The 11,452-nt window shown below is 41.6% G+C and overlaps 1 protein-coding gene across 1 annotated transcript; it reads left to right on the top strand.

The window, feature by feature from the left end:
• The first annotated feature begins 9,872 nt into the window (after positions 1-9,872).
• LOC100683927 (40S ribosomal protein S19-like) lies at positions 9,873-10,571 on the top strand. Its single transcript, XM_038587225.1, has 2 exons — positions 9,873-9,952; positions 10,232-10,571. Exons 1-2 carry the CDS (start codon positions 9,873-9,875, stop codon positions 10,569-10,571), a joined length of 420 nt encoding a protein of 139 aa, XP_038443153.1.
• Positions 10,572-11,452: the final 881 nt, after the last annotated feature.

Raw genomic sequence — 11,452 nt, forward strand, 5'->3', positions numbered from 1 at the left:
AATTAATTTAATTAAATAAAATGAAACCAAAAAGGAAATCCAGCAAAATTCCAGGATTCCACAAAGCTTAGCCACACAAAATGAAACAATTAGGCACACAAAATGAAACAATTCACCCTTTTAAACTGAGAAGGAAAGAAATGTTGGGACACCTGCGTGCCTCAGTGGTTGAGTGTCTGCCTTCAGCTCAAGGTGTGATCCTGGAGTCCCAAAATCGAGTCCCACATTGGGCTCTCTCTCAGGGAGCTTGTCTATGTCTCTGCCTCTAACTGTGGGTCTCTTATGAATAAATTTTTTTAAATCTTTAAAAAAAGAGAGAAGGAAAGAAACACATGCAAGGTAACACAGTAAAGAAAAAAGCCAAGTCAAGGTCCTTGTAGGCCAACGTAAGCCTAGAATACTTTAAAGCATAGGACTTCACTCAATAACTTTAGACTCCATTTTTCTCCACAGATGGTTGCTTAGTTAATTTATAATTGCATTTAGGAGTTTTAAGAGTTAGAAACAGTCAACTATGAGTAAAAATGAAGTCTGAATCAGAGAATTGTAGAGAGACTTATTGAAGAAAAAGAGGGGGGTGCCTGGGTGGCTCAGTGGGTTAAGTGTCTGCCTTCAGCTCAGGTCATGATCTTGGGGTCCTGGGATGGAGCCCCTAGCTGGGATCCCTGCTCATCCGGGAGTCTGCTTCTCCCTCTCCCTCTGCCCTGCCCCATCTTATTCTCTCTGGCCTGCTTTTGCTCTCAGATAAATAAATAAAATCTTAAAAGAAAGAAAGAAAAAATAAAAGGAGTTAAGTTTTTTTATTTGTTTCCCTAACTTTCAGACTAAGGACAAGAATTAAGAAGAGAAATAGAAAACCAAAGAGACCGCAAACCATGAACTTTAGCTTTTTAACATTCACAGGCACGGGGCACAATTGGTTGGCCAAGGAAAGACTGGTCAAAAATCAGGGCAGGCCATTTTTCAAAAGTGCTCTCTGTCACAAATGAAGCTGTCCTTCCAAAGATTAACTCATGTGATTACTGAAGCTTCTCATCAGGTTCTAGCAAATGCTGAGCAGTTTGGTGAAGAATGTCATTTTCTAAAAGAAAACTGTATCTAGAAGCCAACATAAAGGTATTTTATTTCTTCCTTATTCTCAACTGCAAGACTAAACTGATGGTGAATGTGTAATGGGGCCAGGGGTCAGGAGCACACCAGGGGAAGAACTGCTTTCAATTGAGCAGTCTGAGCTACATTTTGGCCATAGGCAACCTACAAAACAACCCACAACAGCCAACATCTGACAGACTACACTCTCTCTCCTTCAGGAAGAGTCTTTCCCTAGTGCTTTTAGAATGAACAATGTTTTTTTCCAAGAAAACTAACCAACCATTGGCCATTATTATGGGAGAGAAGGTCAGGCCATGCCAAAATGTGCCACATTGACATATTATTTTTTTGACCTACTGTTTTAAATAAAAGTACCTTAAGGAGCAGCCAATGCAAAAAGGACACTCTGACTCTCCCCGCTTTTGTCTCCAGAAAACAAGAAATAAATCTCTGATATTAAAGGTACCCTCCCTATACTAAGAGGTAAAGAGACATCCAGGTCACCAGAGATTGGAAATTTAGAGCCAAGAAGTCTTTATAAACAACCCTTGTGACTTTTCACTGATTTACTACTCCATCCCAAATTCTGTTTAGAATTCCTTACTAATTGAAGCTCCTGTTAACCTTAAAAATAAAACTGCCAGTTATTTTGGTAAAATGGACTTATTTGGGAATAGCAGAGAATTGCACTCTGACACAAGCAAACTACAGTAAAACCATAGGCAAGTCCAAAGAACAAAGGAAAGGAATACTCTTTTATAGAGGAAAGGGGGAAGTTCTGAAGGCTGTTATAAATAAAAAGGCCATTGGAGGGGTGTCTGGGTGGCTCAGTGGTTGAGCATCTGCCTTCGGCTCAGGTCGTGATCCCCAGGCCTTGGGATCAAGTCCCACGTTGGGCTCCCTGCAGGGAGCCTGCTTCTCCCTCTGCCTAAGTCTCTGCCTCCCTCTGTGTGTCTCTCATGAATAAATAAATAAAATCTTTAAAAAAAAGTCCATTGGAGTAAACTGGGGGTTGAAAGTATAGTCACTTTTCATTGGGTGAGTCTTGACTCTCATTGCCTGGGGTTTTAGGGTGAGGTGAGGGAGCCAGGGCGCATTTCATCCTCCTGCTGTAACTGTAAAGTAGTAACCAAGTGCTAAGTTTCACTCTTCCCATTGGGTCTGCAATCTTGGGGTATGAGAGCGCCCCCTGCTGGCCTTCCGACTCCATTTTTTTTTTTTTTTTTAAGATTTATTTATTTATGATAGACACAGAGAGAGAGGCAGAGAGACACAGGAGGAGGGAGAAGCAGGCTCCATGACGGGAGCCCGACGTGGGACTCGATCCTGGGACTCCAGGATCACGCCCTGGGCTGCAGGCGGCGCTAAACCGTTGAGCCACCTAGGGATCCCCTCCCGACTCCATTCTAAGTGAGATTTCCTTTTATAGATTTTGCACACTCCTAGTTTTCTTTGCCCTGTCAATTCCTCCCACATTTATCATCTCTTTGCCTGAAAACTGTAAAAACTGCCTGTCTTGGTCATTTCTTTAGGTCTCAGCTTCATTACTGGGCCTCCATGTGCACAAAAACAAACTTCATTTTTTTTTTCTCCTGTTACACTGTCTCATGTCAATTTAATTTAATTCTTAAACCAACAAGGATGGCTTTGTGTTCAACTGAAGCACCACTGAATATATAATTATGTAGGAATGAAACAGTTACTATGGTTATATAATAGAAACAGTACCACACATTATAACTAAATTATACATTATATAATTCAGTTATAATAAAATTATACATTATAACTATGTATACCTACACTACTGCTGTAACTTTTGGGATAATGATTATACTATTGACCTTATTGCTTTTTGAAGCAAAAAAAAATCTTAAACCTGTGAGAATACCTTGGAAGGTAGAAGGAAAACTTTTTCTTCCTCTACCTTAGTTCAATCAGCTTCAAAACACCAGGGACAAACCTGTAGTCTGACAATCAGGTTTGTTGACCCATTGCAATAAGTGAGAACAACGGAGGAATTATGGGGCATCTCCCACCAAAGGAAAAAGTAGTTATTACACAGTTTGCTGGGAGGCGGTGGAGTTTAGGTAGAGGATGAGTTGAACAAAGAGAACAAAGTTTCTCAGTGAGTAGAAAAGGAGGAGTCATTCAAAGGACTCCTGGCTGTATTTCATCAAATGTCTTTTCAGTACATGCTATAATCATATGGGGCTTTTTCTCCCTTTAATCTGTAGCTTTAGGGTACCTGGGTGGTTCAGTGGTTGAGCGTCTGCCTTCGGCTCAGGTTGTGATCTCAGGGTCCTGGGATCAAGTCCCGCATCAGACTCCCTACAGGGAGTCTGCTTCTCCTTCTGCCTATGTCTCTGGCCTTTCTCTCTGTGTTCCTCATGAATAAATAAATAAAATATTTAAAAGTAATAATAATAATCTGTAGCTTTAATGAATTAGGTTACTAGATTTACTGGTCTTCAGCTACATTGGTCCCTTGGTTGAACTGTGTTTCTGTTGATACATTGCTGGAGTCTATTTGCAATTAAGGGATATTGTTCTATAGCTTCATTTGTCTCTCTTCCCACCCTTCCTCTCTCCTTTCTTTCCTTCCTTCTTTTTGTATTATATTATCACTGTTGGGCTTTTTACATCAGTGTTAGCGTCATAAAAGTAACAAAAAGTTTCCATCTTTTGCTTTTTTTAAAAAAAGGTTCTTATGACATTTTATAGCTGCAACGACCTGGAGAGAAATATCGTTTCCAGATCATTTGTAGCTGGCTTTATCTGTATCTGTTACCCCAAGTTGTTGGATGACAAGGCAGATTATGGCCTCCTCAGTCTAGACGAATTTTTACTGCATCACATCCAAGCAAGGCCTTTCCACTGCCCATAATTTGCCTGCCAAGTGTTTCATGAAAATTAAGTCTTCCTCTAACTCTGATTAGGTCCCCAAAGTTCTAAGAGTACTAAGAGTAGGAAAAACTGGGGCCATTCGTGCTTTGCAAATGAAGAAACCCAAGATGAAACGCTTTCTCTTGAGTCCTAACCATATTATGAAGGCAGACTCCTACATGAAAAAAAAAAAAAAAAGTTACGCTAAGAGAGTTAATCAAGGTGACTGAACAGGAGCCTAGTAAAGGCAGGGTCAGTCAGACTAGAACAGAATTCGATTTTCTAGTTATTCTACAGCAGCAAAACTTCCACTAGAAACCATGAAATAAGAGAGTTAACCCCTGCTGGCAATTGGAGAAAATCTTTTATTATTGCCTGTCTTACGATCTGATTAAACAAAGCTCCAAGTTATTAGTTTGGGCCAACTGATTTCAGAGCCAAAGACAAATTACATTTGAAAGTCACTGACATTTGAACATTATTGGAAATTTGAGGCCATTTCTACTGTCAGAGATGAGCAAGTACATAAAGACTCCTGAAGCATGGAGAGGGTGGGGAGCAGTACCGCTATATCTTCTGTTTATTTAGAGGTAAGACCAAGAATTTGCTTGACTATGAAAAATAAATAAATCTGGAGTCTCACCCCAATTCGGTCACGCACTAACTCTATGTTTTTGGGCAATTACACCTCCAAAGCTTCAACTGTTGGAGTTAGGAAGTACAGATCTCACTTAAGGATGCCTAAAAATGAGGCACACCTGGGTGGCTCAGTCGGTTAAGCATCCAACTCTCAGTTTCGGCTCAGGTCATGATCTCAGGGCCGTGGGATTGAGCCTCTCCTCAGGCTCCATGCTCAGTGGGAAGCCTGCTAAAGATACTTTCTCCTTGCCACCTCCATTCCTCCTCCAGCTCTAGTTGGCTCTCATGTGTGCATGCACATGCACTCTCTCTCTCTCAAATAAATAAATAAATCAGGATGCCTGGATGGCTCAGCAGTTGAGCATCTGTCTGCCTTTGGCTCAGGGCGTTGATCCTGGAGTCCCGAGATCGAGTCCCACATCGGGCTCCCTGCATGGAGCCTGATTCTCCCTCTGCCTGTGTCTCTGCCTCTCTCTCTCTGTGTGTGTCTGTCATGAATAAATAAATAAAATCTTTAAAAATAAATAAATAAACCTTTTAAAAAAAAGAGGGACTTAAAAGATGCCTAAAGACAAAATGTGAACAAAGTGGAAACACTGTGAGTTGTATAGCACCATACAATGAAATGTGATTTATTGGCAATGGATAAAGACCCTTGATTCATTTGAAGCCAATCTCAACGCCAAGAGGAAAGTCAAGGAGCACCAATTTCAAGATAAGTCCTACTGTGACAGGTGTCATATAACATAAGTCACTTTTAGAAGTTGTTAAAGTAGGGGTGCCTGGGTTTGAGCATCTACCTTAGGCTCAGGTCATGATCCCAAGGTCATGGAATTGAGTCCTGCATTGGGCTCCCTGCAGAGAACCTGCTTCTCCCTCTGCCTATGTCTCTGCCTCTCTCTGTGTCTCTCATGAATAAATAAATAAATCTAAAAAAAATAATGAAAATGAATGGCAGAACCCAGATTTCGATGTAGAAATTTATATTCACTTAAGAATAAGATAGAGAAAAAAATAAGATAGAGGAAAAAAAGTGTGTGGACTCAGGGGCACCTGGGTGGTTCAGTCAGTTGAGCGTCTGCCTTCAGCTCAGGCCATGATCCTTGGGTCCTGGATAGAATCCTGCATTGGGCTCCCTGCTCAGCAATGAATCTGCTTCTCCCTCTCTCTCTGCCTCTCCTTCTGCTTGCTCTCTCTCTCTCTCTCTCTCGCTCTCTCAAATAAATAAATAAAATCTTTTTTAAAAAGTGCCTGGATCCAATGTTGTGTCTGTTAAATCATTGTACTAGGACTTACTTCCAACAATTTGCTACACTTCCCACACATTGACTACGTTTTGAAATGCTCATGCTTCATCTTAATCTAGGATCAAGTAAAATTGACCCTCTGCTCTAATTCATGGTTAACCATTTTCTTACTCAACCGGACCACTAGTTCCCAAAGACTAGGGATTGACAGGTGAGGAAAAGAACAAACAGAAGAAAATGAACTAGAGAAAAAGCCAGCATACCTAAATAAAACGCCAACACAATGAAGAAAACTTTACACAATGTTTGTCTACACTCTTCACATAGACTGGCTTCCAGGGCTGCAGATTGAAAGCTGACACCTAGGACTCACTCTGATCTCATTAAACAGGTGCTCCCTTTTGATTTTTTTTTAAGCAGGCTCCACACCCAGTGCAGGGTTCAAACTGGACTCAAACTCACAAATGTGAGATCCAGACCTGAGCCAAGATCAAGAGTTGGGACAATCAATAGACTGAGACACCCAGGTGCCCTTCCCTTTTGACTTCTGGCTTAGAGGTATTTCAATTAGAAAATCCTGGCCATAGAGCAGCCCCGATGACTTAGCGGTTTAGCGCCACCTTCAGCCCAGGGCGGGATCCTGGAGACCTGGGATCGAATCCCATGTCAGGCTCCCTGAATGGAGCCTGCTTCTCCCTTTGCCTATGTCTCTGCCTCTCTTTCTCTCTGTGTCTCTCATGAATAAATAAAATATTTTTTTAAAAAAAGGAAGATTCCTTTTGTAGCTACTTGGGACACTGAAGTAGATCAAGAATGGAACTGAAAGGGTGCCGGGGTGGCTCAGTGGCTGAGTGTCTGCCTTCGGCTCAGGGAGTGGTCCCAGGATCCTACGATAGTTTCACATCAGGCTCCTTACAGAGAGCCTGCTTCTCCCTCTGCTATGTTTCTGCCATTCTCTCTGTCTCTCATGAATAAATAATAAAAAAAAGAACGTAACTTGAACGTTCTTTTTTTTTATTATTTATTCACCACAACATCATTTACAACAGCCAAGATATGGAAGTAACACAAAGTGCCCATCAACAGACAACTGTATGAAGAAGATATGGCATACAGGGGCACCTGGCTGTCTCAGTCAGAAGAGTATGCAATTCTTGATCTCAGGGTCATGAGTTCAAGCCCCATACTAAGTGTAGGGCCCACTTAAAAAAAAAAGTAAGATGTGGTGGGTTGTACACATAATGGACTATTACTCAACTACAAAAAAGAATGAGACCTTGCTATTTGTGACAACATGGATGGATGTAGGAGGTATTATGTTAAGTGAATTACGTCAGAGAGAGAAAGAGAAATATAATATGATTTCACTTATATGTGGGATGTAAGAGACAAAACAAATGAACAAACAAAAACAGACTCATAAAAAACAGAGAACTGGTGATTGCCAGAATAAGAAGGTGGAGGGCATGGGTGAAATTGGTAAGGGGATTAAGAGGTACAAATTTCTAGTTATAAAATAAGTAACTCATGAGGATGAAAAGTACAGTATAAGGAATATAGCCAATCATATTGTAATAACATATGGCAACAGACGGTAACTACACTTACCATAGTGAACATTGAGTAATATGTAGAATTGTTGAATCACTATGTTATATACCTGAAACTAATATACTACTATAAAAACTAATATAATATTGTATGTCTACTATAATTCAATTTAAAAAAAAGAGTGGAACAGGAAAGCCACTTTGAGGCTGTTGAAGTGTTCCATACCTGGACCAGGATTGTGCCAAAGGTAAGTGGCAAAGGAGGACAGATTCAGGATATATCTTAGATAAAGAAAGTACTAGACTCTCCTGTAGGGGTGTGGGTGGCTCAGTTGCCTAAATATCTACCTTCAGCTCAGGCTGAGATCTCAGGGTCCTGGGATCAGCCCTGTGTCAGGCTACCTACTCAGCAGGGAGTCTGCTTCTCCCTCTGCCTCTGCCCCTCCCCCTGCTTGTGCTCTCTCTCTGGCAAATAAATAAAATTTTTTAAAAAGGTGGGGGATGTGGGCAGCCCCGGTGGTGCAGCAGTTTAGTGCCGCCTTCAGCCCAGGGCCTGATCCTGGAAACCCCGGACCAAGTACCACGTCAGGCTCCCTGCATGGAGCCTGCTTCTCCCTCTGCCTGTGTCTCAGCCTCTTCTCTCTCTCTTTCTCTCTCACTCTCTCTCTCGTTCTCTCTCTCTCTCATGAATAAATAAATAAAATTTTTTAAAAAGGGGGGGTGCCTGGGTGGCCCAGTCGGTTGGGTGTCTGCCTTCCACTCAGGTTCCTGGAATCAAGCCCCACATCTTTCCCTCTCCCTCTGCTATTCCCCTAGCTTGTGCTCTCTTTCTCTTGCTACCAAATAAATAAATAAAAGCTAAAAAATAAATTAAATTTAAAAAAAGACTCTCCTGTGGACTAACATGTATGGGCTGAGAGAAAGAAGGAGACTTAAAAACAACTCCTAGCTTTGACTTGAATAATAGGGTCAACAGGATCATCATTATAAACCAAAGGTTTTTAAATTTTTTATTTAATTTTTTCAAGATTTTTCTTCTTGCTCACTCTTAAAAATAAAGGTATGTGTCTTTGGGTTTCAAACTCTGATATGCATTGGAATCCCCTGTGGCTTATTTTTTTCTTTACTTAAAATACAGATGCCAGGGCCCCACCCCTCTTGAATCACAATGAGGGAGCATAGGGCCCAGGCATATGCTTTTATAACAACCTTGGCAGGGCTCAGATGTATAAGTGTGAGACCCACTGGTTTAAGGCGAAAAACATGACATGCGGGGTCACAGCAAGTTCTTTAAGAATAGATAGTGAATCAGATTTACCGACAAGTTCATGGAAGCCACTATTTCTAATTACCATAAAAATGGTATTCAGGTAACAGTGAACTCATGAATAGTCTCACAAAACAAAATGTGTTTCTAAAAGATAAGTTGGAGGACATGGGGAAGGGGCAGGTGAATAGCAGTTTCTAAAGGAATTATCTACTCCCGAGATGCTGTCTGCACACATTTGTTTTGTGTAAGTAAGGATTTCTCAGGTAGTATAATTATACACAGACACACACACACACACACACACACACACACACAAACCTGAGTAATTTGGTTACTCAATGACTATTTCTGATCCCGCCAAAGTTTGTAGAGCTCCAAAGTGTTATCAATATCATTAAAAAAATAAGAATAGGGGATGTCTAGGTGGCTCAGTGGTTGAGCATCTGCCTTTGGTTCAGGTCATGATCCTGGGGTCCTGGGATGAAGTCCCTCAACAGGCTCCTGGTGGGGAGCCTCCTTCTTCCTCTGCCTGTGTCTCTACACCGCTCTCTGTGTCTCTCATGAATAAATAAATAAAATATTTTTAAAAAATAAGAATACATTCAAGGGGGTGCCTGGCTGACTCAGTCAGAAGAGCACTCTGGATCTCGAGGTCCTAAGTTCAAGCCCCACGTTGCATGTAGAGATTACTAAAACTAACTAAATAAATAAATAAATAATTTAAAAAAATAAATTCAGTAAATATTCACTGTGAAACACTACACTCAGTACCATGAAATGTTAGAGAATGGGAATAAGAGGCACGGCGATGGTTTACAACGATGGCTAAATGTGGGAAAAAGGAAAGAGTGCCCACCGTGTCACAGATTGTTAGCATCAATTATTTCACTGAGCCCTTACAAGTCTACTGTGAAACAAACATCACTGTGTTCTTTTTCGTGATGAGAAAACCAAAGCTTAAAGACATATGTTACTGCGTCTGAGTATTGCTTCTAGTAAAGCAGCAGAACCAGAATCTCAGCCCATATCTGCCTGGTTCCAAAGCCTGTCTGTTCCATGAAGCCCATGAGGAACTTAAACCAGTGAGGGTGTTCAAATCTTAGCATAAAAGTCTATCTTTATGCCACCAAGTTTTAGAAGTGCTATAAAATGGCCCTTTCCCCTGGTGGGCAGCATGGAGGCCGCATAATGTCTGGAATTACTGCAAAAGATGTGAACCAGCAGGAGTTCGTCAGAGCTCTGGCAGCCTTCCTCAGAAAGTCTGGGAAGCTGAGGGATGCCTAGGTGGCTCAGTCGGTCATGGGTTTGCCTTTGGCTCAGGTCATGGTCCCAGGGTCCTGGGATGGAGCCCCCATCAGGCTCTGGCTTAGCAGGGAATCTCCTTCTCCTTCTGCCTCCTCCCCACCCCCCACCCCACCCCACCCCTCCCACTGCTCATGATAGTGTGCTCTCGCGCTTGCTGGCTCACTGTCTCTCTATCCTTCTCTCTCTCTCTCTCTCTCTGATAAATGAATACAATCTTTGGGGAAAAAAGAAATGTCTGGGAGTCTGGAAATCCCTGAATGGGTGGACATTGTCAAGCTGGCCAAGCATAAAGAACTCGCTTCCTATGACAAGAACTGGCTGTACACACAAGCTGCTTCCACAGCACAGCATCTGTACTTCCGGGGTGGTGCTGGGGTCACCTCCGTGACCAAGATCTACAGGGGATGTCAGAGAAATGGGGTCATGTCCAGCCACTTTAGCGGAGGCTCTAAGAGCGTGGCCTGCAGAGTTCTCCAAGCCCTGGAGGGGTTGATAATGGTGGGAAAGGACCAGGATGAGGTCCGCAATCTTACATCTGAGGGACATAGAGAGGTCTGGATAGAATCATTGGACAGGTGGTAACTGCCAACAAGAAGCATTAGAACAAATGCTAGGTTAATAAATTGCCTCATTTGTTTAAAAAAAAAGGTAAAATAAAACGTACTAACAGATTTCTAAAACAACCCAAATCATGTGGGTACATCACTGGGGGAAAAAAAAAAAGCATACCAGACACCTTCTCTTAAAATTTTCAGCTACTCCTTGATGGAAAGGTAGGATTGTGAAAGAGTTGTGGAAAGCCAGTCCTTCTTCCTCCCCAACATCTTAGACCTTTTGTCACATCTGCCAGGAAAAAATAGGACTTCGGCATTACCACAAGATAGACAGAGCACGCTAACAAGAAGCACATATACTCAATTGTGTGGGACTCAATTGTGTGGCAATTTGCTGCAAGAATTGAATCTTTCAGGTTCCCTGAATCTTGACGTAAACCTAATACTAAAATAAGTAAATATATGATTTCCATGGGAAAGCAGGGGTAGGTTTGGGTCTTGTCATGTCAAATACAATTTTAGGTTAAGTACAAATTTGAGGACAATAAGGTATTAAATACATAGGAGGTTTTTGCCTCTGGTGAGGCATGGACTCCCTAGGGGATACTATTTATCATTCAAACACAGAAAGGGCAAAAGCAAATTTTTCCAAGCTTTTTTAATATCATGAAGGTGGCAGAGCCTTATGAAAATCAAACTATTTGAAATGCAGAGTTTCCAGCAATTCCACAACCTGAAAAGGTTAATTCTTTATTCTCTATGAATTATTGCTGGTTTCCTTGCTCTCTCTGTGTCACAAGATAAAGTCAGACTGTTGGAAGGACACGAAGGAGCCCTCTCTCATGAATATTCATATGTAAGAACCCCTCATCCACAGCAACCCATCATAGTGGATCATTGTATTAGTTA

This window comes from Canis lupus, chromosome X (genome assembly GCF_011100685.1).
Source record: "Canis lupus familiaris isolate Mischka breed German Shepherd chromosome X, alternate assembly UU_Cfam_GSD_1.0, whole genome shotgun sequence".
NCBI lineage: Eukaryota > Metazoa > Chordata > Mammalia > Carnivora > Canidae > Canis > Canis lupus.